The sequence below is a fragment of the Haliotis cracherodii genome, unplaced genomic scaffold (assembly GCF_022045235.1).
Source record: "Haliotis cracherodii isolate W230 unplaced genomic scaffold, xgHalCrac1.p SCAF_4, whole genome shotgun sequence".
NCBI lineage: Eukaryota > Metazoa > Mollusca > Gastropoda > Lepetellida > Haliotidae > Haliotis > Haliotis cracherodii.
This window is the reverse complement of record NW_027266297.1, coordinates 50,765,217-50,789,889: the sequence shown is the minus strand read 5'-3', so window position 1 is coordinate 50,789,889 and position 24,673 is coordinate 50,765,217. Positions and strand designations below refer to the sequence as shown.

Sequence of the window (24,673 nt, the reverse complement as noted above, 5' to 3'; positions counted from 1 at the left end):
CTGTTTTCTCAGCATCTTCTTCTGTCTGATCATTACAGTTAATATTTTCCTCATATTCCCTACGTGAGAGAGCATCGGCATTCCCATTGGCTTTGCCGCTGCGATGAACAATGTCAAAAGTGTAGGTAGAAAGTTCCAAAGACCATCGCCCTAACCTACCTGTGGCATCCTTGATGGATTTCAGCCATTTCAATGCTATATGATCAGTGTAGACTGTGAATTTGGAATTTGCAAGGTATGGACGAAAGGATCTAATGGCTTCAACTAGAGCTAAGCCTTCCTTTTCTGTAATGCTCCAGTTCTTTTCGCTGCCATGAAGAGCTCTACCACCAAAAGCTATTGGATGTTCATTATTTTTCTCGTCTTTTTGACTCAAAACAAAACCTATGCTCACATCACTGGCATCAGTTGCAAGAAGAAATTCTTTGTCAAAATTTGGATACGCCAGAACAGGTGTATTACTCATAGCATGTTTGAGGGTGTTGAATGCCTGATCACACTCAAGTGACCATTGGAACTTTGGTTTCTTTCCTACTTCTGCCTCTGAATGCTTCTTTAGCAAGGCATTCAGTGGAAGCGCTATGTGAGCGTAATTTTTCACATACTTCCTGTAGAAGTTCGTGAGACCTAAGAAGGAGCGGATCTGCTTTTGTGATTTGGGCACTGGAAAGGTTCTAATTGCTTCAATCTTTTTGTCATCAACTTGAACACCTCCACATGATAAAACATGACCCAGAAAAGAAACTTTGTCTGTTGCAAAATTGCATTTGGATGGCTTTAGTGTCAATTTTGCCTGTTTCAGATAGTAAAATACTTGCTCCAAATGCTGGAGATGCTCTTCAAAGTGTTTGCTGTAAATTATCAAATCATCAATGTAGATCAGCGCAACCTTAAAAAGCAATTTTCTTAGCACTTTGCTCATGAGCTGTTGAAAACAAAGTGGAGAATTTGTCAAACCTTGGGGCAAACGTTTGAATTGATAAAGACCTTGATGGGTGACGAAAGCAGTTTTATGCTTTGAATCTTCATGTAATGGCACTTGGAAGAAGCCATTAGCAAGGTCTAAAGTTGAGAAGATCTTAGCTTGTGCATTGGCTATGTTATCAACAACATCATCAAAAACTGGAAGAGGCCATGACATTGGTAAAGTGACAGAATTCAACTTTCTGTGGTCACAAACAAATCTAAATGAGCTATCACGTTTCTTGACTAGGATAATGGGAGCTGAATACATAGAGGTAGACTCCTCGATCAAATCATACTTCAGGAAATCATCTATAAGCTCTTCAGTGACTTTTTGGAGATGAGGGGATTGGCGATATGGTCTACACTTAACGGGTGGGTGGTCGCCAGTGTTAATGATATGCTGGTGCATGTCAGTCTTTCCTAAATCTGCAAGACTCGTTGAAAACATGTCTCTATTTTGTCCCAAGAATCTAAGTAGTCTGTGTCGTTGGTCTGGAGTCAGTTGTGTATTGGTCAAATCAAATCCTAATTCTTGTGCAATTTTAACATAATCCCTGGTGTCATTGTCTGTCTTCTCATTGTCGGTGTTAACGGTACTGATGAATGGTTGGTCAGAGCCGATTTCAAAAACAGAGTCTTTGTCAATGTAACTAAGTTTGCCTACAACTGTACCCTTGTCAAGAACTTTTTCTTCTTGGGAGGGATTCATAAGCCTAAATGTAGCAGTTTTGCTTTTCACTTTGGAAAGAGTTCTACCACCTGCTACTTCAGAATGAGCAGTGAGGGAAGCAATGGGTTCAATCAGGATGAGGGAATCCTCTTTGACCTCTGATAGTCTAACCTTGAAATGAATTTCACTCTGAGGGGGGATGTAAATCTGGTCTATTGTTTTTGCTAATCCACTAATCTCTTGCACTGAATTGGCTATGAAATTGATATATTGCCTATCTGAGGTGCTGTTGTTAAGTATCAAGGAATGACAGCTATAATCTAAGACTGCATCATTGTCATCAAGGAAGTTCTCACCTAGTATCACTGCTTCTGGTAGTGTAGGCAGAACATAGAATCTTTGAGAAAATTCCTGATCCTCAATGACAAAATCTAACACAACTGAACCTAACACTTTATGCAATTCGCCGCCAACACCTTTAACCTGTGGAAAGGGTGAGTTTCCAAGAGTAAGGTTTTCAAAAGCTGTGCTCAGAAAAGCAGACGAAATACAACAAATGGATGCCCCTGTATCTACTAAACAATTTGTTGTTTTTGTGCCAAATTTTGCCTGAATTACACTTTTGGCAAGGGGCGTAACTAAAGACACTGTTGGAATTTCACTTTCAAAGTTACTTTCCATACCAGACTCCATATTTGCCATGACACCTATTAGTATGTACCGTACTAAATTAAAGAAAGACAAGTAATCAACAATGTAGTACTTACAATATTTGAAGACTTTTTCTTTCGTTGTTGGTGTCTTTGCAGGAGTTGGTTGTCTTTAATCCAGTGTTGAGGTCAGAGGTAGATGCAGCTTGCTTGTTATTCCATCAGATGATCACGGTTGGACATGTCCTCCAATGGGTTCTTGTAGTTGGTTGTAGTTAGTTCCTGGACTCCGTGGTTCCGAAAACGATGATTCTCCGCCAAATTATCATGGAACTGTTCTAGGTGAACAATACCTTCCAAATGACGTGCTGGTTTTCTTGGGGAATTAGTCAGCAAAGAGCCAGAGTCACAGGAGACTAATCACAATTTTATTTACAAGAACAATTAACAATTTACAATATACTTAGAAAATAACTGAGGGTGCCACAGAGAGTCGGTACACACTCTGGGCTGTGGGAGAGAGGTCTGCTTGGTAAGAGAGTCAAACCCCTTCTCTGCTAGAACTTGGCTACAGTATGTATTTAATGAAAGTTTGAACAATAGAAAGGAATGTGATTGGTTGATACACGATTGGGTGTGTCCTAAGCTAAATGGATGGCTAGACAGAGGGGAATACTAAATCCTGTTAATCCTGTTGGACTGGCACTAATCTTGTTGACATATTTACTGGATGCTTTGAAAGAGATTAGGGTGTCACTATAGATGAGCTTGTGTGGGAGCTAATCCTTAATGCCCTATAGACAAGCTTGTATGGGGGCTAATCCTTAATGCACTATAGACGAGCTTGTATGGGGGCTAATCCTTAATGAGTCTTAATTGAAGTAATGTTATTCTAATATACCCTGGTAGGTGACGACAGATATACTTAAATAAATATCCTTTGTCTGGGAGATGGGATCTTGATACCTTAGGCTAGCAACCATCTAAAAAGCTATAACTGAAACTACTGATATTTTATATATGCATTTTATCTGATGATAATTATTACTTGCTAAACTATAATTAAATGAAATGGTGTATAAATATTACACCATGACAACTCATAAAAGCACTTGATGTAGATCTAATTATTATAAGATAACTTAGTATAAATGTTGTACCATGATACCTATAATAAAAACAGAAGATGAAATTGGGTTAAATGGCCAAGGGTGTGCAGGTACTAGTGGTGCCAGGAATGAAACGGGGCCAATCATTTTGAGACTTGTTACAATAGGCTCTTAGTGACTGATTGATATAGGAATTGAGCCTTTCTACACAGCTGTTTGTTTGAGGATGGTATGGGCTGGTATGGGTAAATTTAATTGCCAAAAGTTCACAAATTGCTTTGATAAGTTTGGACATGAAGTTCTGACCTCTGTCTGAAATTAAGGTCCGTGGTGCGCCATACCGACAAAATATTTCTCTGACGAGAACATCTGCTACTTCTTTGGCTTCTTGGGTCCGAAGTGGAAAAGCTTCACACCATCTAGATGATGCATCTGTGATGACCAAAATGTACTTGTACTTATCTGGTGTTGTTGGCAGGGGACCGAGAATGTCAACGTGCCATCGGGTGAAGACCTCTTCTACAGGTAGTGGACGAAGTGGTGCCTTCTTGCCATGGTAGTGCCTCTTGGTCTGTTGACATACCTCACATGTCTGGACATAAGTGGCAATATCGCTGTACATTTTGGGCCAGTAGTACTTAGGTCTCATGGTGTTGTGCATCCTTTCTTTCCCATGGTGGCAACCGCCAAACTCTGAGTCATGATAGGATTGCAGGACTTGATTTCTGAGGGTTCTTGGGACTGCCAGCTGTTTAATGAACTTGTCTGCATGGCCTTTCTGTCTTTGTGGAACAAATCTGTATAGGATGCCTTCATCAATTTCAAAAGTAGTGGCTTCAATAAGAATCTTTTGACGATCCTTTTCATTTTGTGGAAGGACATCATCCTCTTTGTAGTCAAAGATTTGGATGAAATCTGGACAAATCCTTTGTAGGTGACATAAATTTGGATGTTCTTTTATACTTACTTCAACCAATGTGTCTTGGGTAACATCAGCATTTGTAGCATGTAATGCTGCGACAACATTAACTGGTACTGACTGATAATCCTCTTCATATTCAAAGGTGACTGACCAATGTGTTGTCTGTGTGTCTGATTCTAAGTGATTGACAATAGGTGTGCAAATATCCTCAGTCTGAGTTGTCTGTGTGACCCGTGTGGATGAATGGGTGTTTGGCAAGATTGTGGTATTGCTAGTTGATTTGCTTTGCTGAGTTGAAGTTACTGAGAAGACTGTTTTCTCAGCATCTTCTTCTGTCTGATCATTACAGTTAATATTTTCCTCATATTCCCTACGTGAGAGAGCATCGGCATTCCCATTGGCTTTGCCGCTGCGATGAACAATGTCAAAAGTGTAGGTAGAAAGTTCCAAAGACCATCGCCCTAACCTACCTGTGGCATCCTTGATGGATTTCAGCCATTTCAATGCTATATGATCAGTGTAGACTGTGAATTTGGAATTTGCAAGGTATGGACGAAAGGATCTAATGGCTTCAACTAGAGCTAAGCCTTCCTTTTCTGTAATGCTCCAGTTCTTTTCGCTGCCATGAAGAGCTCTACCACCAAAAGCTATTGGATGTTCATTATTTTTCTCGTCTTTTTGACTCAAAACAAAACCTATGCTCACATCACTGGCATCAGTTGCAAGAAGAAATTCTTTGTCAAAATTTGGATACGCCAGAACAGGTGTATTACTCATAGCATGTTTGAGGGTGTTGAATGCCTGATCACACTCAAGTGACCATTGGAACTTTGGTTTCTTTCCTACTTCTGCCTCTGAATGCTTCTTTAGCAAGGCATTCAGTGGAAGCGCTATGTGAGCGTAATTTTTCACATACTTCCTGTAGAAGTTCGTGAGACCTAAGAAGGAGCGGATCTGCTTTTGTGATTTGGGCACTGGAAAGGTTCTAATTGCTTCAATCTTTTTGTCATCAACTTGAACACCTCCACATGATAAAACATGACCCAGAAAAGAAACTTTGTCTGTTGCAAAATTGCATTTGGATGGCTTTAGTGTCAATTTTGCCTGTTTCAGATAGTAAAATACTTGCTCCAAATGCTGGAGATGCTCTTCAAAGTGTTTGCTGTAAATTATCAAATCATCAATGTAGATCAGCGCAACCTTAAAAAGCAATTTTCTTAGCACTTTGCTCATGAGCTGTTGAAAACAAAGTGGAGAATTTGTCAAACCTTGGGGCAAACGTTTGAATTGATAAAGACCTTGATGGGTGACGAAAGCAGTTTTATGCTTTGAATCTTCATGTAATGGCACTTGGAAGAAGCCATTAGCAAGGTCTAAAGTTGAGAAGATCTTAGCTTGTGCATTGGCTATGTTATCAACAACATCATCAAAAACTGGAAGAGGCCATGACATTGGTAAAGTGACAGAATTCAACTTTCTGTGGTCACAAACAAATCTAAATGAGCTATCACGTTTCTTGACTAGGATAATGGGAGCTGAATACATAGAGGTAGACTCCTCGATCAAATCATACTTCAGGAAATCATCTATAAGCTCTTCAGTGACTTTTTGGAGATGAGGGGATTGGCGATATGGTCTACACTTAACGGGTGGGTGGTCGCCAGTGTTAATGATATGCTGGTGCATGTCAGTCTTTCCTAAATCTGCAAGACTCGTTGAAAACATGTCTCTATTTTGTCCCAAGAATCTAAGTAGTCTGTGTCGTTGGTCTGGAGTCAGTTGTGTATTGGTCAAATCAAATCCTAATTCTTGTGCAATTTTAACATAATCCCTGGTGTCATTGTCTGTCTTCTCATTGTCGGTGTTAACGGTACTGATGAATGGTTGGTCAGAGCCGATTTCAAAAACAGAGTCTTTGTCAATGTAACTAAGTTTGCCTACAACTGTACCCTTGTCAAGAACTTTTTCTTCTTGGGAGGGATTCATAAGCCTAAATGTAGCAGTTTTGCTTTTCACTTTGGAAAGAGTTCTACCACCTGCTACTTCAGAATGAGCAGTGAGGGAAGCAATGGGTTCAATCAGGATGAGGGAATCCTCTTTGACCTCTGATAGTCTAACCTTGAAATGAATTTCACTCTGAGGGGGGATGTAAATCTGGTCTATTGTTTTTGCTAATCCACTAATCTCTTGCACTGAATTGGCTATGAAATTGATATATTGCCTATCTGAGGTGCTGTTGTTAAGTATCAAGGAATGACAGCTATAATCTAAGACTGCATCATTGTCATCAAGGAAGTTCTCACCTAGTATCACTGCTTCTGGTAGTGTAGGCAGAACATAGAATCTTTGAGAAAATTCCTGATCCTCAATGACAAAATCTAACACAACTGAACCTAACACTTTATGCAATTCGCCGCCAACACCTTTAACCTGTGGAAAGGGTGAGTTTCCAAGAGTAAGGTTTTCAAAAGCTGTGCTCAGAAAAGCAGACGAAATACAACAAATGGATGCCCCTGTATCTACTAAACAATTTGTTGTTTTTGTGCCAAATTTTGCCTGAATTACACTTTTGGCAAGGGGCGTAACTAAAGACACTGTTGGAATTTCACTTTCAAAGTTACTTTCCATACCAGACTCCATATTTGCCATGACACCTATTAGTATGTACCGTACTAAATTAAAGAAAGACAAGTAATCAACAATGTAGTACTTACAATATTTGAAGACTTTTTCTTTCGTTGTTGGTGTCTTTGCAGGAGTTGGTTGTCTTTAATCCAGTGTTGAGGTCAGAGGTAGATGCAGCTTGCTTGTTATTCCATCAGATGATCACGGTTGGACATGTCCTCCAATGGGTTCTTGTAGTTGGTTGTAGTTAGTTCCTGGACTCCGTGGTTCCGAAAACGATGATTCTCCGCCAAATTATCATGGAACTGTTCTAGGTGAACAATACCTTCCAAATGACGTGCTGGTTTTCTTGGGGAATTAGTCAGCAAAGAGCCAGAGTCACAGGAGACTAATCACAATTTTATTTACAAGAACAATTAACAATTTACAATATACTTAGAAAATAACTGAGGGTGCCACAGAGAGTCGGTACACACTCTGGGCTGTGGGAGAGAGGTCTGCTTGGTAAGAGAGTCAAACCCCTTCTCTGCTAGAACTTGGCTACAGTATGTATTTAATGAAAGTTTGAACAATAGAAAGGAATGTGATTGGTTGATACACGATTGGGTGTGTCCTAAGCTAAATGGATGGCTAGACAGAGGGGAATACTAAATCCTGTTAATCCTGTTGGACTGGCACTAATCTTGTTGACATATTTACTGGATGCTTTGAAAGAGATTAGGGTGTCACTATAGATGAGCTTGTGTGGGAGCTAATCCTTAATGCCCTATAGACAAGCTTGTATGGGGGCTAATCCTTAATGCACTATAGACGAGCTTGTATGGGGGCTAATCCTTAATGAGTCTTAATTGAAGTAATGTTATTCTAATATACCCTGGTAGGTGACGACAGATATACTTAAATAAATATCCTTTGTCTGGGAGATGGGATCTTGATACCTTAGGCTAGCAACCATCTAAAAAGCTATAACTGAAACTACTGATATTTTATATATGCATTTTATCTGATGATAATTATTACTTGCTAAACTATAATTAAATGAAATGGTGTATAAATATTACACCATGACAACTCATAAAAGCACTTGATGTAGATCTAATTATTATAAGATAACTTAGTATAAATGTTGTACCATGATACCTATAATAAAAACAGAAGATGAAATTGGGTTAAATGGCCAAGGGTGTGCAGGTACTAGTGGGCTACTAAGCTGCTAATTGTGTATACCAAAATGCTACCGTTGCCATGGCCAAAGCAGGTAGCCTTAAGCATGAGTATTAATTTGGAAGCAAGTTAATTTATTACTAGCAGTGTAGCCCACAAGAACCCCGCCACAAAGCACCAGAGTGCTACCAACACCCACGGCCACGCGATACGCGGAGATAGCATTGTTGCCCAGTTTGCCTATGTACTGAAAAGAAACACTAACCTGTGGAAATAACATCCTTACTGGCGCAAAACAAGCGCCAGGGCATGCAATAAATTGTCCCTAAACACACACAGTCCTTTGTCACTGAGGTGGACACTCTCCCAGGCGTACCATGTCTTGTCTGATGCCAGGATCTGGGGATGTGGCACAATTGTACCGCCGAGCTCTTTGACTCGGTTGGCCAGTTGGCGGTTGATATTCTTCCGCATCCCCTCGATCTTTAGTGGATCCCTGGCATCGTGCCAGTAGCGCCTGGGCAGCATTGAGGATACGATGATCTTGGTGTCAGGAAGCTGGAGTTGTATACGAAGGATTGATGCCACCATGTCAAGGTCGAGTTGGCTGCCCTTGACCGAGCACAGGTCGTTGGAGCCCAGGTGAATGATGAGGGCTCTGGGGCTGCGCCGTGTTGCCTTGACCTGTGCATCTAGAATGGTGTCCAGCTCCTTCCACCTCATCCCCCCTCGTGCCAGACATAGCATCCTTGGTTGGTTCGGACTGGTGCCCTTCAGGAGCAAGTACTGCCGTGCCCTGGCCATGTAGCTGGATCCCACCATCCAAACTGTAAACAATAAGAAGTGTAGTAAGTACCATGAAAAGACTATTTGAATTAATTGTGCAGCATTAAATTTGTTGGTAAGCATATGTTAGCATTGTAGCAATCTGATTTCCGCCTGCCGTATTGTTGTATGAGATGTTCCGGCACCCCGTTCATGGCTGCTGATTTGGCTGCCCCAATGCAGAAGGAGTGCAAAGAATAGCAAGCCATGTTTATGTTGCTGTGTGCTAAGGCGTTTTTTAGGAGTGCCTGGAATTGGTACCTTGTAACGGGGGAATAGTTGAAATGAACGAATGCATGTTGTGGGCCGGAGGGGCGCGCCTCGAGGTAGTGCTTGATGGCGACTACCGGACATAGCGGATTACCTGGTATAGATGACATTGTAACTGTTGTCCCCATCCTGTACTGATCAGACTTTGAGTGTGGTAGATGGATTGAAAGCTGCTGGGGGTTGCCCGAGAAGCTTTAATTCTGGATGGCGCAACCTGTTTTTGAGGGTCCAGTTTGCCAGGTTTTTAAACGTAGAATATTCGTCATTTTAATCTTTGGCTTAATTGGTACACTGTCGCCAGTGACTGAAGGGATGATATAAATCCTGCCGGGGTCCATGCAGGAAGCAAAGGCACTGTAAGTCCCCATGGTCCCTAGTATGGGGATCTCCCTTTAGTTACTGTCGATCTCTAGACCATTTTTATATTGTGTTGTTCACTAATACTTATGACTTTTATATATTTTCAACTAGTTTTAAATAGACTCTGTGATATTCTAGTTATTGTACTGTCCACCGTTGACAGCTTTTTATATTGTATAAATATATGTATTATAAATATACCTCTCGTCACGTTATGGCTGAAATACTGCTGATGTGACGTTAAATCTTAACTCACTCATTCACTATGGTTATATACTATATGGTCATATTATGGGTTATATACTATATGGTTATATTATGGTTATATACCATATGGTTATATTATGGGTTATATACTATATGGTTATATACTATATGGTCATATTGGTTATATACTATTTGGTTATATTATGGTTATATACTATATGGTCATTTTATGGGTTATATACTATATGGTCATATTATGGTTATATACTATGTGGTCATTTTATGGGTTATATACTATATGGTTGTATTATGGCTTATATTCTATATGATTATATTATGGGTTATATACTATATGGTTATATTATGGGTTATATATGGGTTACACGCAAAAGAAACGCAAGTCGAGTATGCAGTATACATGTTATTTATTTTCAACAGTAAAGACAAGAAATACTAATAGGGCAAGTTTGACAAAAATTTGACTGAAGACAGTTTAACGGATTAATAGTCAGATGACATAATTGTTTTTTTCAAATGTTAAGGGCTTACACAGTTTCGGGTCAATACCCAAAATGTCAGTCAATACCTGATCTGACCACCACTAGCATCAATCACTGCCACACATCTCCTGTACATTGAGTGGATCAGTCGATTTATTAAGGCCCTAGGGATCCTCCTGCACACATCCAGAGCAGCTGTGCATAGTTCATCGGCAGTTGTAGGGACTAGGCGTACATTGTCCAGACGCCTTTGAACCTCATCCCACAAGTGTTTGATGGGGTTCAGATCAGTGCCGAGGGCTGGCCACGGTAGAACATGGATGTTGTGTTGTTGCAGAAAGGCCATGGTAGCTCTAGCAACATGGGGATGAGCGTTGTCTTGCTGGAAAATGTGTTGTTGATGTTGTGCAAAAAATGGAACAACTTGAGGTCTGATCACTTGGTCGATATACCGCTGAGCAGTGTCGCTGTATCCCCGACCTTGACCAACATTCAGAAAGCACATGGGTCCAAGTCTCGCATTAAGTCCAATCCCTGCCCATATCATGACGCTAGGTCCACCCCATGGATCCCTTTCCACAACGTTTCTGTCAGCGAAACCATCACCTCGACGCCGCCAAATTCTGACTCTTCCGTCTGCATGGGAGACACAAAAGTGACTTTCATCAGAGAAGATGACATGCCTCCACTCACGATGACGCCAATTGCGATGACCCTGTGCCCACTGAAGTCTTGCTTGTCGATGCTGTGGTTGGAGAACAGGGCGACGTGCGACCTCTTAGGTGGTCAGATCACAGTGTCCCGTCTAATGTGTCGTTTATGTGTTCCTATGGTCTGTCGAGCACTTTCACTTGCAGTTAGGAATGGGTGTTGCTGGTGTTGCCGGGTAATCTTCCGATCTTGACAAGGTGTGAGTGATTGGTGTGAAATGACGGGCAACATCTTGGACAGACTCTCCAGCTTCCAAATGTCCGATAGCCTGGTTTCTCTGCATTTGAGTTAGGCATGGCATTGTTGACCAAGGAGTGGTAGGTCCAAGAATCGGCCACAGTTTTATACCCACTACAGTTTGTGACATTTCGTGGATTTTCGATTTCGTGAGAAATGGGTGCATGATACCCACATATTCATTGAAATGGTGTGTTTTGGCGATTCGTTTTTTTATGTTGCGCTTTTACTCGGGGCTTCCAAAATGCAACCAAATATATTGATAACACCATCAGGCTTCACTACATGCTAAAACCTGTATCAATTTATGGTTCTGTGTTAGTTACCTATTTGCTTAAAACCACTTGCGTTTCTTTTGCGTGTGAGTATACTATATAGTTATATTATGGGTTATAATCTATATGGTTGGTTATATTATGGGTTATATACTATATGGTTATATTATGGGTTATAATCTATATGGTTGGTTATATAATGTGTTATGTGATATATTATATGGTTATATTATGGGTTACATACTAAATTGTCATATTGTGTGTTATTATGGGTTATAATCTATTTGGCCATATTATGGGTTATGGGTTATCCGTACGTCACATGTGTGTCATACAAAGTTGACCTCGTTTTATTCATTTTGATGGGATAACCGTGACCTCTAACACACCTGGACTACTTTTTTCATTCATAAAAAATAGCGAGACGTTATTCATTTTGCAACTACAAGGCAGGAAAGAAGCAATCTCAGGAGAGTGAGAGATATGTACAAACACGTTTTTTAAACCAAACAAGATAGTCACATACATGAAATTTGGTTTGCATTCTGTATAAATTATGCATAGAGCTTCTACAGACATTATACAATCGAGCTATATCAAGGGTCCAATGAGCTTGACACACCTGACCACTGTTGCAACTTATAATTTGATTTAACGTAAAAGGATAAGGGTGGTGAAAAGAAGTCAGTTTAAACTATCTGGAATAATATCTAGACTTACTTGGGATGATGCGGTTGTTCCATCAGTGTCCACTCCGAAATGTATTTTGGCGCACTGTTTCGGGAGTTGTTTGTTCACGACTGCACGACCAAATCACTCAAAGTGAACATTTCCGATACAAATCATTCGAAAACACAGTAGAAGTGTGCCTGACTTCTGATTATATGGCCCCAGATATCCCAAATGTAAACAATAACATTCCCTATCTGTAGCGTAAAAGACCCATGAAGATCTGGGGTAGAATAGGTCTTCAGTAACCCATGCTTGCCATAATAGGAGACCATACTTGTCATAAGAGGCGACTAACGGGTTCGGAGGGTCAGGCTTGCTGACTTGGTTGATGCATGTCATCATATCCCAATTGTGTAGATCGATGCTCATGATATCAATCACTGGATTGTCTGGTCCAGACTCGATTATTTACAGACCGCCGGCATATAGCTGGAATAGTGCTGAGTGCAGCGTTAAACAACAAACAAATAAATCTAGCGTAAAACCCTGTGAGTAGATCACGGTTGTCTTTCTTATCCCAGTCGTGACCTTGCCCTCCGATCGTTCGAAGCTGTCACTGACATGTAAGCAGACTTGAGTTTGTTGATTTTCATGTCTTCAAAATTAGATATCATTTTTACTAAATTCGTGAACTTTCTATGGTATCTAACAAGAATGAGTGTGGTATTCTCTATATACTATATGGTTATATTATGGGTTATATACTTTATGGTTATATTATGGGTTATATTCTATATGGTTATATTATGTGTTATATACTATTTGGTTACATTATGGGTTATATACTATATGGTTACATTATGGGTTATATACTATATGGTTATATTCTGGGTTATATTCTGTATGGTTATATTATGGGTTATCTTCAGTATTAAAGTGGTTGATTTGATTGGTACACACGTAAGTATAAACTTGGTGATTGTCTGTGTGTGATCCCGTCATGTTGTCCTCAGCATCTCCCTCACTTGCAAGTCATGTGGTCATTTCATGATCACGGGAGACCCTCATCATGCTGTAAGTGTTAGGACGTCCTTCGCACTAAAGATACTTGATTTGAGCAGTGCACCTCCCTCTCAAAACTGGCTTTCAGAAAATTGATGGAATCCATTAAAAAGGGTGAGTTGAAGCAGAAAACAGCAATGGAATCTATGTTTGATTCTTGCCTTGCACCCACATCACTGGAGGTGGAGCATCCGAAGCTCCATCAAGAAGAGGCCAAGAGACTGCAGGATGGACAAACGAAAGAAAAGAAAAGCCTGACCCATCAATCACCAAGGCCATATGGCTGTCAGAAGGGGCATCCAATTCATCACCACTCAGCTGTACAGGTAGAAGTCACCAGGCTTTTCCTAATCAAGATTCCTGTCCAGGATGGTTACCACAAGGCAGCAAAGATTGTCACACAGAGAAACAGCTATCCATCTGATCACTGCACAGTTCCGGCATGGACAAGATGGGCAGCTAGACATCTACCTTTAAAAGTCCTTCCCAATCGCTCCACGGTACCCACATGGACTCTAGCTGCAAGGCAACAACCATTATGGAGTCATCCCAGTCGCAGGCTTCAAGAAGTACAAGCCAACGGTTTCACTGGCTCCTCAGAAATGCATGTAATATGCTATAGCCTCAAGATGGGATACACTTCTCATGGACGACAACCCCAGCGGGTTTTTTCAAGACCATGCTAAACATCTGGGCTCCGTTAGCCACAGCATGATATCACAGACTCCATGGACTTTGATCATTCCGTAATACTGGTCATCATTGGGACCACACGGAATCCATGACAGCTATGGACATCAAGAGTCATTCTACTTCACTTCCTGGTATTCACTATGACCCTACGGATTCCGAAGCAGATGTTGAGGATGAAGATTATGCAGACTCTGTGAGAGATTGTGACAATAGCCTCTTTTTTGGAGTTAGTGGAACATATATACCACCTCATGACTGTCCAACAACCTAAGATGGAGGAAAGAGAATTACAGCAGACGCTTGAATACACAGGCTGCCACATCTCGGCTCCATCTTCACATTAGCATCATACTCTCCTGTAGCCAGGTTATGCACATAAAGTTATCAACCATCTGACAATCAACTGAAGCTGAGGCATGACCTGCTTTGAAGAGGAAACTATGCCAGACTCACAACTGCCCTCTCCCAGTGTCACAGGTTTTGGATGGGGATTTCCTCAAACTGCATGGTCTGTTCACCGAATACCAGACTCACATTACCCTCATCATGACTGAAGTTTTTGGCATCAGCAAACAAGCACTCTATGGACATCGGAGCATACATTAACTGGTTTGTTGCTGGTAGTTGTCATGTCATTCCACCACAACCGTAATCTTACGAGAGAATTACAGGAGACATTTTCCATCATAAACTGAGTCAGATCAATTCACAACCTACTAGATACCCTCATCCGTATGCAGGAATATTTAACAGCAAACCCATTGAAGAGGTAAGACAGGATATCACAGAACGCTTTCAAATATCCACCATTAACCTGACAGTTAAACCACATGTCTCATCTTTATCCCAAGCATCCAAGAGATTCCTCCTGAGATGCCACCTTTAGGGTGTAAGAAGAAGTTTGTTCCTTACAGGAAGGATTGTTTTCAGGCTAGCTGCAGAAGAGATAGAGCTCAGCATCCATTGGAGTCCTCACGTCAAAACCTAGAGTTTGGATTGGCCGTATATTCTGATTTCACAACCAACCATCCCGTCATTTCTGATCCTATCGACCTGGCTTTATCGATGGACTCAGATTTACGTCTACTGCCTTTGAACATAACACTGACTTGCGGAAAATGTGCTGCAGATCACGTCCGACCTCTGGATTCTCAACATCATTTGAAGGTGATACAAGCTACATTTTATCACCGTCCTCTACTTATATCCTGGCCAGTAGGCCAAAGAGTCCATCTGGAAGGGACCAAACTACAGGCAGCCAAACTAGCCATTGGGACACTATCAGAGAAAAGGTCCATTTGGAGACTTCAAGACACAGACAACAGCAAGGGTTTCTACTCTCGAGTGTTCTTAGTACCGAATAAGAACTCCCAAGACATAAGGATGATTATAGATCTCAAGCTCCTCAACAAATACTTCCTAGTCGCTCCTCCCAAGTCAGATGGAATCAATTTCAGAATCTTCAGAATGGAAGATTGGCTCATCAGCTTAGATCTGCAAGACGACCATCTCCATGTACCCATTCATCAAGCACTGCAGAAATATCTTCGCTTTGCAGTCAATGGAAGAATATCTGATTTTCAAGTTTTCTGAGCTCAAAAGCACCTTGACTCATGACTCCCATCATCAGCTTCATCCGCCTTCATCTTCACAGCTATGTGGATTACTTCCATGCAGCAGATCAAGACAGATCCCAGCCCCAACAGAACATGACTTTTCTTGAATTTCTCACACATTCAGCCAAATCAGAGGACATAGTGTACATTGGGGCCTGTTTCTAGTTACAATTCGGACATCTCAGTCACCTGGAAGATCAATTTGCCAAGACATTGACTATGATCAGCACAGTAACATCTTGCCCCACATAATTTCTCCGATGGTGGATGTCTTTTCTAGGAAATCTAACACCTCTCTAACATATGACAAATAGAGGAAGATTGATATTACGCCTTCTCCAGAATTTGATTAATTCTTTGAGATCTCAGACCATGGATTCTGTCATCCAGATACCAGATGACTCGAGTCAGGAATTCAATTGGTGGAATTACAGAGATCATGTTATGAGGGGCATTCCTCTAGTATTATCCAACACCCAGACATCACCTGGTAATGGATGAATTTGACTTGAGTTGGGGAGCCCATATTGACAACCTCAAGATCTAGTTCTTATGGAAGGCATCTGAGAAAGATCTGAAAGCAATTGTCTACAGGCAATCTCAGGACCTGGAAAGTTCAACTATCTCACTCCTCAGTCCTCATAGCCACTGACAAATACCACAGTGGTAGTTTACATCAGGAAGCAAGGAATAAGCAAGTCCAACTCTCTGATGACGGAGACTGAACATCTTAGCAGACAGCCTTTCCTGCCTGGGGAAAATAGTGGCAACAGAGTGGTTACTTCATCCTGGAAGCATTCAACTGGATAACATCGGTAAGAGACACCCCACATTTGGATCTCTTTGGAACATTCCGGAACAACCAATTCCAGTGTATGCCTTGTTCTTTGAAGGCTGTTAATTGATGATGTATACAACTGCCTGGTTGTCACACCAAAGTTTCTTGTTCACATACTTGTGCCCCCAGAGTCACAAAGCCATGAGAATAGGAAATTATTCAAGTCATGTCATGATTTTGGTGAAGCCCTTTTGTACCCAGGAATGTGGCCACTTACAATATGTCCATATGCCCTTAAAGTAAGCCTGAAAGCCATTGCAACCTGAAACATCAGTGTATAGTTCTAGTTGACCAGACACCAAGTCTGCATCATGGAACACTGAAACATTATTATAGTGATTAAAGAATGTAAGCCCTACCTTCAAGTCTTCCTTAATCCCTGATGTACGTTTTACCCTCTGGCTAATGTGTCATACAAAAAAACATGTGTTTAAAGCTCTAACTCCTGTAGAGCCTGACTGACAAGCTGCATTTTGCCAAGTAGTGATTTGACTGCATTGTTAAATATCACACAAATAGTGACTGACAGATTGGATTGTGATTTGGTTGTGATACACCATTCCAGGAAAGAACTGAATTTCTCAAATAATGCACAAGAAATAGAGCAGCCAAGACATTTGTTGACATAGAATGTTTCCCTGAAGTACAAACCTAGCAGATGGAAATCTTTTGGTCTGTTTGAAAGTAGCCCAAATGCTGATTTAATGTCCAGTTAAGCTAGGAGAGCCCCTTGTCTGAGATTCTAGACCATAGTGACTACTTGATTAAACTTCATGTGTTGAAAAGAACAAAATGCATCATCAATGTGTTCATTGACAGAGGAGCCTTGGGGATAAGAGAGGTGATGAATAAGCCTGAAATATTTTTAAAACTCTTGACTAGTGTGGCATGATGTTGCCATTATCTTTTTAATGGGTAATACTTTGAGACTTCCACTAGGATGTGTAGAAACAGGACCACTTACCCTACACCTAAAAGTATTCCTTCTGCAGATTGCTGCTGACAACTGCAGGAAGTTGTACTGTCGATGTTAGATTTTTGGCTTATCTTAGAGCTAATACACCATTGTACTGCAGATTGAAACCTTTAATTATAAACTTTTTATGACAATTGTGATGCCTGGATGTTACCCTTTTTAACATACAAATTGAGCCAGAACTTTAGATTGAAGATTTTAATCAGAGTTATGGTCAGTGTGGCTATATTTGCTAATTGTTGCTTACATCTTGACAACTACAAAGCTAAAAGAAGCTGAAACTTTGCATGCATGATCCCAGATATGGTTTTATGTCTTAAATTACTCACATAAATATGGCAGCCACTGTATCCATATTTGAAAGTGCTATTTTCCCCATAAATCAAACATCTCTACATTCTTTGACTTTCATGTACCAATGTCCCTTGATTTCTTCATTTTCAATATTCCCACCGCAAGTTCATTTATGTGTTCTAAGCAATGTCATCTCTTCAATATATGCTCATAAAATTCTGGTTGGACTTTAATATGACAACATCTACCATGTGTAGAGATTTCTTCTGCATATTCTTCCTCACTGTTGTGTGGCCATTTTGATCTAATATTCAAGTAACATCAGGTGAAGTACAGAGCCTTGTGGCTCTATCTAATTAGCACTGAAAATGTCTGCTGCATATATTTGAAAATCTGTACACATTATCACTTTCGTAAGTATTTACTTGTTCTATTCATTATAAATATACTCTCTCCATAACGATCTTACCCCCAATTTGCAGGAAGCTGCTGTTGCTGCTATAAATGGTATTAAAGAATATTTGGATGACAGTATCATTAAGAAGATGGTTTTACCTCGGGCAAAGTCACTCTTCTACAGATCTACAAATGTAAAGGTATTGTGCAACATATAATGCATACAGCAGAGCATTCAAAGTCTGCCATTATGTACTATCTACCATCATACACTTTTTTATAGTAATAGACCAGTAAGGCTTAGACAATGATGTGTTGTCCAGTGTGGTGTCTGTCCTGCCTGACACATGAACTGATGTACTGAAGAATAATATGATGAAAACTCCATAATTTTATATGATTGTAAACATTAATCAATTGTCATTTTAGATACTTTTGAGGGTCAAACTTTGTCAGGGAACCATACAATCATGGTTCAGGTTAAAGTTCAGTTTACACCCAATTCCCAGAGTGTTGCAAATCTTATTTATGAAGGTAAAAGTTTAGGCTTACTGGTGATGCTGCAATGCAACTTTAAGCACCAATCATGGATTTATCATCAATTACCCCAAGAACCACAACCGAGCTGCAGACCCACATGGGAGATGACTGTTACAAGTTTCTTAGTTCCCTGAAAACAAAAGGAGGAGACTGAACCTGTATGTGCAATATTCCAAGAAGAATTGGCAGGTATGTATTTTTATTTTTTTTATTTCTGGTGTTATGACAGATCTCATTTACTCCAATAAGGAATTATTTTTTAGATAAATTGAAAAAACCCAATTGATTAATAATGTGCGTGTTCAATTATATTTTTTATTATTTTAGGTTTGTGATGTGATATTGATGCAACAGGCACCTCTACAGTTGTGGTTCATAACTGTATCAACCCCAAGCTTAGACCATTCCTCATTTACAAAAGACCCAGGCTGACATTCAACTTCTGGCGATGACTTCCTTCTGCATACCGACCCAGACAACAGATTCCTGGTATTCTCCACACAAGAAAATCTACAACACCTGGCTGCTGCCAACACAAACACAGGGAATTACAGATTATGTAGATTTGTTTAGATGTATTGGGGAAAAAACATCACTTTTAACCAATACAGAACTTTTTCTCAGGAATATGTTTACAGACTTTGAAGTTGGTGCCCAGAGCGCTGTTAGAATAGAGTTTCCTCAGTGTGAATTGAAGGGCTGCTTCATTCACTTTGGTCAGTATGTGTGGCAAAATGCATAGGATTCCCATGTGCAGACAGATTGCTCAAGAGTCCCCAGGATCAACCAGTTAGACTGAAGAGCAACAGCCCTGATCTTGGCTCCAGAGCAACACCTAGATGATGTCTGGGTAAATGGGTATTTCATGTTCCTGGAGTGTAACAGTTTGCTGAATGTATGACAGAGTACTGAGTGAATGGTAATAACAGCAGATCTATGTGGAACTGCTTTGACACAGAAGGTCCACATACGACCAATCACGCCGAGGGGTGGCACTCCGATATGACATCAATTCTAGATTCATCCTGTATGAATATCGGTGACTTTTTGATAAATAAGGCAAAGCTCTCTCATCTTTCTTTAGCTCAGTCTATAGACAGATAGATTTAGACTGTATATGCCCATATATTTTGAGATTTGTGGTCATTTGTCCCACAATTTCAGTCCAGAATCTAATGTGAAGGAAGTCTGGATTAGACAGGTTTTACTTCATGATAAATAAATGTAGTAAATTCAGGACTATAAATTTGAGGAGGTTTTGATAGAAATCCAGATTAGCCGGAGTCCAAGTTAAACCGATACCACTGTAAATTAGCCAATATACACTACTGCTTCGAAGTTCATTCCCCTTACACACACAGGCAAGGCCAACTTACACACACAGGCAAGGCCAACTTACACACACAGGCAAGGCCGACTTACATGCACAGGCAAGGCCAACTTACACACACAGGCAAGGCCAATTTATACACACAGGCAAGGGCAACTTACACACACAGGCAAGGCCAACTTACACACATGGGCAAGGCCAACTTACACACACAGGCAAGGCCAACTTACACAAAGGCAAGGCCAACTTAAACACACAGGCAAGGCCAACTTACACACACAGGCAGGGGCAACTTACACACACGGGCAAGGACAACTTACACACAGGCAAGGCCAACTTACACATATAGGAAAGGCCAACTTACACAGGCAAGGGCAACTTACATACACAGGCAAGGGTGACTTACACACACAGGCAAGGCCAACTTACACATAGAGGCAAGGCCGACTTACACACACAGACAAGGGCGACTTACACACACAGGCAAGGCCAACTTACACACACAGGCAAGGCCAACTTACACACACAGGCAAGGCCAACATACACACAGGCAAGGCCAACCTACACATATAGACAAGGCCAACTTACACACACAGGCAAGGGCAACTTACACACACAGGCAAGGGCAACTTACACACACACAGATAAGGCCAACTTACACACACAGGCAAGGCCAACATACACACAGACATGGCCAACTTAAACCCACATGCAAGGGCAACTTACACACACAGGCAAGGCCAACTTACACACACAGTCAAGGGCAACTTACATACACAGGCAAGGCCAACTTACACACACAGGCAAGGCCAACTTACACACAAGCAAGGCCAACTTAAACACACATGCAAGGGCAACTTACAGACACAGGCAAGGCCAACTTACACACACGGGCAAGGCCAACTTACACACAGGCAAGGCCAACTTACACACATAGGCAAGGACAACATGTGATGCAAGCCATGTGCAACCCCCTCACCACACGTGTGCAAAATGTCACCGCACATTTTGACAAAAGGTTGGTCCCTTGTTTTTCTGTTTTGCAGATTGAAATGCTAGAGATCATCAGCTGCAGTGAGTCACTTTGCTGTCTGACACTACCTGCTAGAAATCATCTGCTGCAGTGTGTCACATTGCTGTCTGAAACTACCTGTTGGAGATCATCAGCTGCCTTAAGTCACTTTGCTGTCTGACACTGCCTGCTGGAGATCATCAGCTGCAGTGAGTTACTTTGCTGTCTGGCACTACCTGCTAGAGATCATCAGCTGCCTTAAGTCACTTTGCTGTCTGACACTGCCAGCTAGAGATCATCAGCTGCAGTGAGTCACTTTGCTGTCTGACATTGCCTGTTGGAGATCATCAGCTGCAGTGTCACTTTGCTGTCTGAAACTACCTACTGGAGATCATCACTTGCACTGAGTCACTTTGCTGTCTGACACTGCCTGCTAGAGCTAATCAGCTCCTGTGAGTCACTTTGCTGTCTGACACTGTCCACAATGACTCATCAGCTGCAGTGAGTCACTTTGCTGTCTGACACTGCCTGTTGGAGATCATCAGCTGCAGTGTCACTTTGCTGTCTGAAACTACCTGCTGGAGATCATCACTTGCAGTGAGTCACTTTGCTGTCTGACACTGCCTGCTAGAGCTAATCAGCTCCTGTGAGTCACTTTGCTGTCTGACACTGTCCACAATGACTCATCAGCTGCAGTGAGTCACTTTGCTGTCTGACACTGCCTGCTAGATATCATCAGCTGCAGTAAGTCACTTTGCTGTCTGACACTACCTGCTAGAGATCATCAGCTGCAGTGAGTCACTTTGCTGTCTGACACTACCTGCTAGAGATCATCAGCTGCAGTGAGTCACTTTGCTGTCTGGCACTACCTGCTAGAGATCATCAGCTGCCTTAAGTCACTTTGCTGTCTGACACCACCTGCTGGAGATCATCAGCTGCAGTGAGTCACTTTGCTGTCTGACACTGCTTGATAGAGCTCATCAGCTCCTGTGAGTCACTTTGCTGTCTGACACTGTCCACAATGACTCATCAGCTGCAGTGAGTCACTTTGCTGTCTGACACTGCCTGCTAGAGATCATCAGCTGTCCTTAAGTCACTTTGCTGTCTGACACTGCCTGCTAGAGATCATCAGCTGCAGTGAGTCACTTTGCTGTCTGACACTGCCTGTTGGAGATCATCAGCTGCAGTGTCACTTTGCTGTCTGACACTACCTGCTGGAGATCATCAGCTGCAGTGAGTCACTTTGCTGTCTGACACTGCTTGCTAGGGCTCATCAGCTCCTGTGAGTCACTTTGCTGTCTGACACTGTCCACAATGACTCATCAGCTGCAGTGAATCACTTTGCTGTCTGACACTGCCTGCTAGAGATCATCAGCTGCCTTAAGTCACTTTGCTGTCTGACACTACCTGCTAGAGATCATCAGCTGCAGTGAGTCACTTTGCTGTCTGAAACTACCTGCTAGAGATCATCAGCTGCAGTGAGTCACTTTGCTGTCTGACACAGCTATCTGAGCATGAGACTTTGAGTCAATGTTTATGCCTATTTCTGAACATTGATTGAATACCATATCATTAATATTGTTATATAGTAGTACCCTGCTTATCCAGAAACGTTTGAAGGAATAATCCAGACAAACAATGTTGAGGATATATGAATCAGTTCATGAACTGATAAGATTTAGCAATTAGCTTAAACATAATACATGTACATAACAAAATGCCTCACTAACATCCATACATTCTGTTCATTCATGTAAAACAAATGAATAAGAAAGAAAATCTGTCTGCCACACCTGTCAAAAGCAAGCAACCAATCACGGAAAAGGTTGGAGGTCATCCAACAGTTTTTGTTTAGGGACTAGCTTCTGACATATAGAACCACATGAACATCGGATGTGATCTTAGGGTTTTTTCTTCGTAAATAGTTACTCTTGAATGTGGTCTGGAATGCCTCATTAGCTAGATCATAGTGTGAGCTAGCTGATACTTTTAGCTATAGAACTAATGACAACACACTCCTTCCCCTTAAATTCACATAGCATGTAAGGAGAGATGTCACCTTTTACTTGACTCAATAGTTGTACAATTGACATTCTCCTTCTTGATAGTTTGATAATAAAGAGAATGACACTTACCCAGATCACTACTCCAAATAGTAATAACATTCTGTGGCTTGGGCAGTCCATGCTTCCTCGACCCCAGTCAGATCAAAGAACATGGAATACTACATGGGTCCGTTAAGGCTGTATTTAGGTTCAGTTGTGGGTCGTGAAAAGTTCAGTACAGTAGAGTTGGGTCGTATTATGAATAAACTTAAAATATTAATAGCAGAAAAGCATTTAACAGTATCGTAGACCATGTTTAGATGCTTAGGGTTATAACTTGTCATCCTGCACAATGCTTGTGCTGGCATCCAGAGGCCATACAACTAATTAGTCCCATAAAAGTAGCAATTAGTTTGGAAATATTCGCATATAATCCACTGTAATTCTCTGAAGTGTTTGCATAGCTATGCAGAAATTGTACAAAACTTTTACAAAACTTTTGCAAAATTCCTGCTGAGTTTCTGTGGAAATTGAATATATAGATGTGCTCATCTTCAGTATTGACATTCAAATAAATCTAATTTGTATCAGCAATATTGTCTGTTTTCTACCATGTTAGCTTTACCACATATAACTGCAATAAACCGTGTTTCTGAAGTTATGCTGTTACAGTATTTTCACTGTAACAGCCTTGTGTTTGGGTGTTGTAGCAGTTTATTTTGCTGTTCTTGATGTTGTCAATTCAAATGTTATCAAACTGTAAATATTCGGTTATATGAGTGTAATAATTTGAAACGGTAATAGGCATAACATATATTCAAGATGACATTAATGTAGCAATGTGTGGTACAACCAGTATCTCACATTATTAGATTTGACAGTATTCCTTTTAACTCTTTTGTCCCAAACACAACACACTGTACTGTTCCATTACACTACCATATAACTACCATGACTGCACATTTTTAAGCCCTGGGCTTAATTACGGATTTTGCTTAATTACTGATATAAAGAATGAATATTCCAAGTTTAATGGAATGAGAGAAGAAAAAAACACTTTTACTTCAGAAATGATTTTGTTATCAAATTGAAAATTATGAATCAAGAACACATTCAAAATTGAAATGACAGCTGTCAACGAGGTAACAACAAACCAGTGATAAAACAACCAGTGATTTGGAGGTCAAAACAAGGTGAACTGAATTTAAAAAGTGTCATCACAAGGTTAGATCTGAGTCAAAATACTGAGTCCATGACAAGGCCATGTCAAGGTTTGACTGACTCGTGATTATATAACATTAAATACAACATTTTCAATTGAAGGAAAAATAAATAATGCATTGCATTAATCTGCATCAGTTCAAAGAAGGTTTAGCAATAATTTGTTGAATGACCTTGACCTTGTCAAGGATCTGTTTGTCGAACAATTGTTTGTCGAACAACTATTGAACAGTTGATTCATATGTAAGTGACCTTGAATTAAATGACCATGACTGTGGAAAGAATTTGTTGAAATGAAAGCTATCGAACAACTGTTCTCTTTTATGAATGGGGGATAAATTTTATCAACTGTCGAACAATTGGGGAAGCCTAACGCCATATATCAGACATTTCTAAGATGTACAGTGTTCCTATTCCTGGCTACTACATGTATTTCCAGATGTTACTTTCAGTTTCATGCACACCACACCAATGAGAGGAAGGAGCA

At 40.8% G+C, this 24,673-nt stretch overlaps 1 protein-coding gene across 1 annotated transcript in view; it reads left to right on the top strand.

The window, feature by feature from the left end:
* Positions 1-24,673, top strand: part of LOC139478718 (SCY1-like protein 2) — a 517,883-nt gene that overhangs the window by 175,929 nt on the left and 317,281 nt on the right. Inside the window, exon 12 of the mRNA XM_071261308.1 lies at positions 18,125-18,238. Coding sequence (XP_071117409.1) covers positions 18,125-18,238 — 114 coding nt within the window. The remainder of the gene's footprint in view (positions 1-18,124; positions 18,239-24,673) is intronic.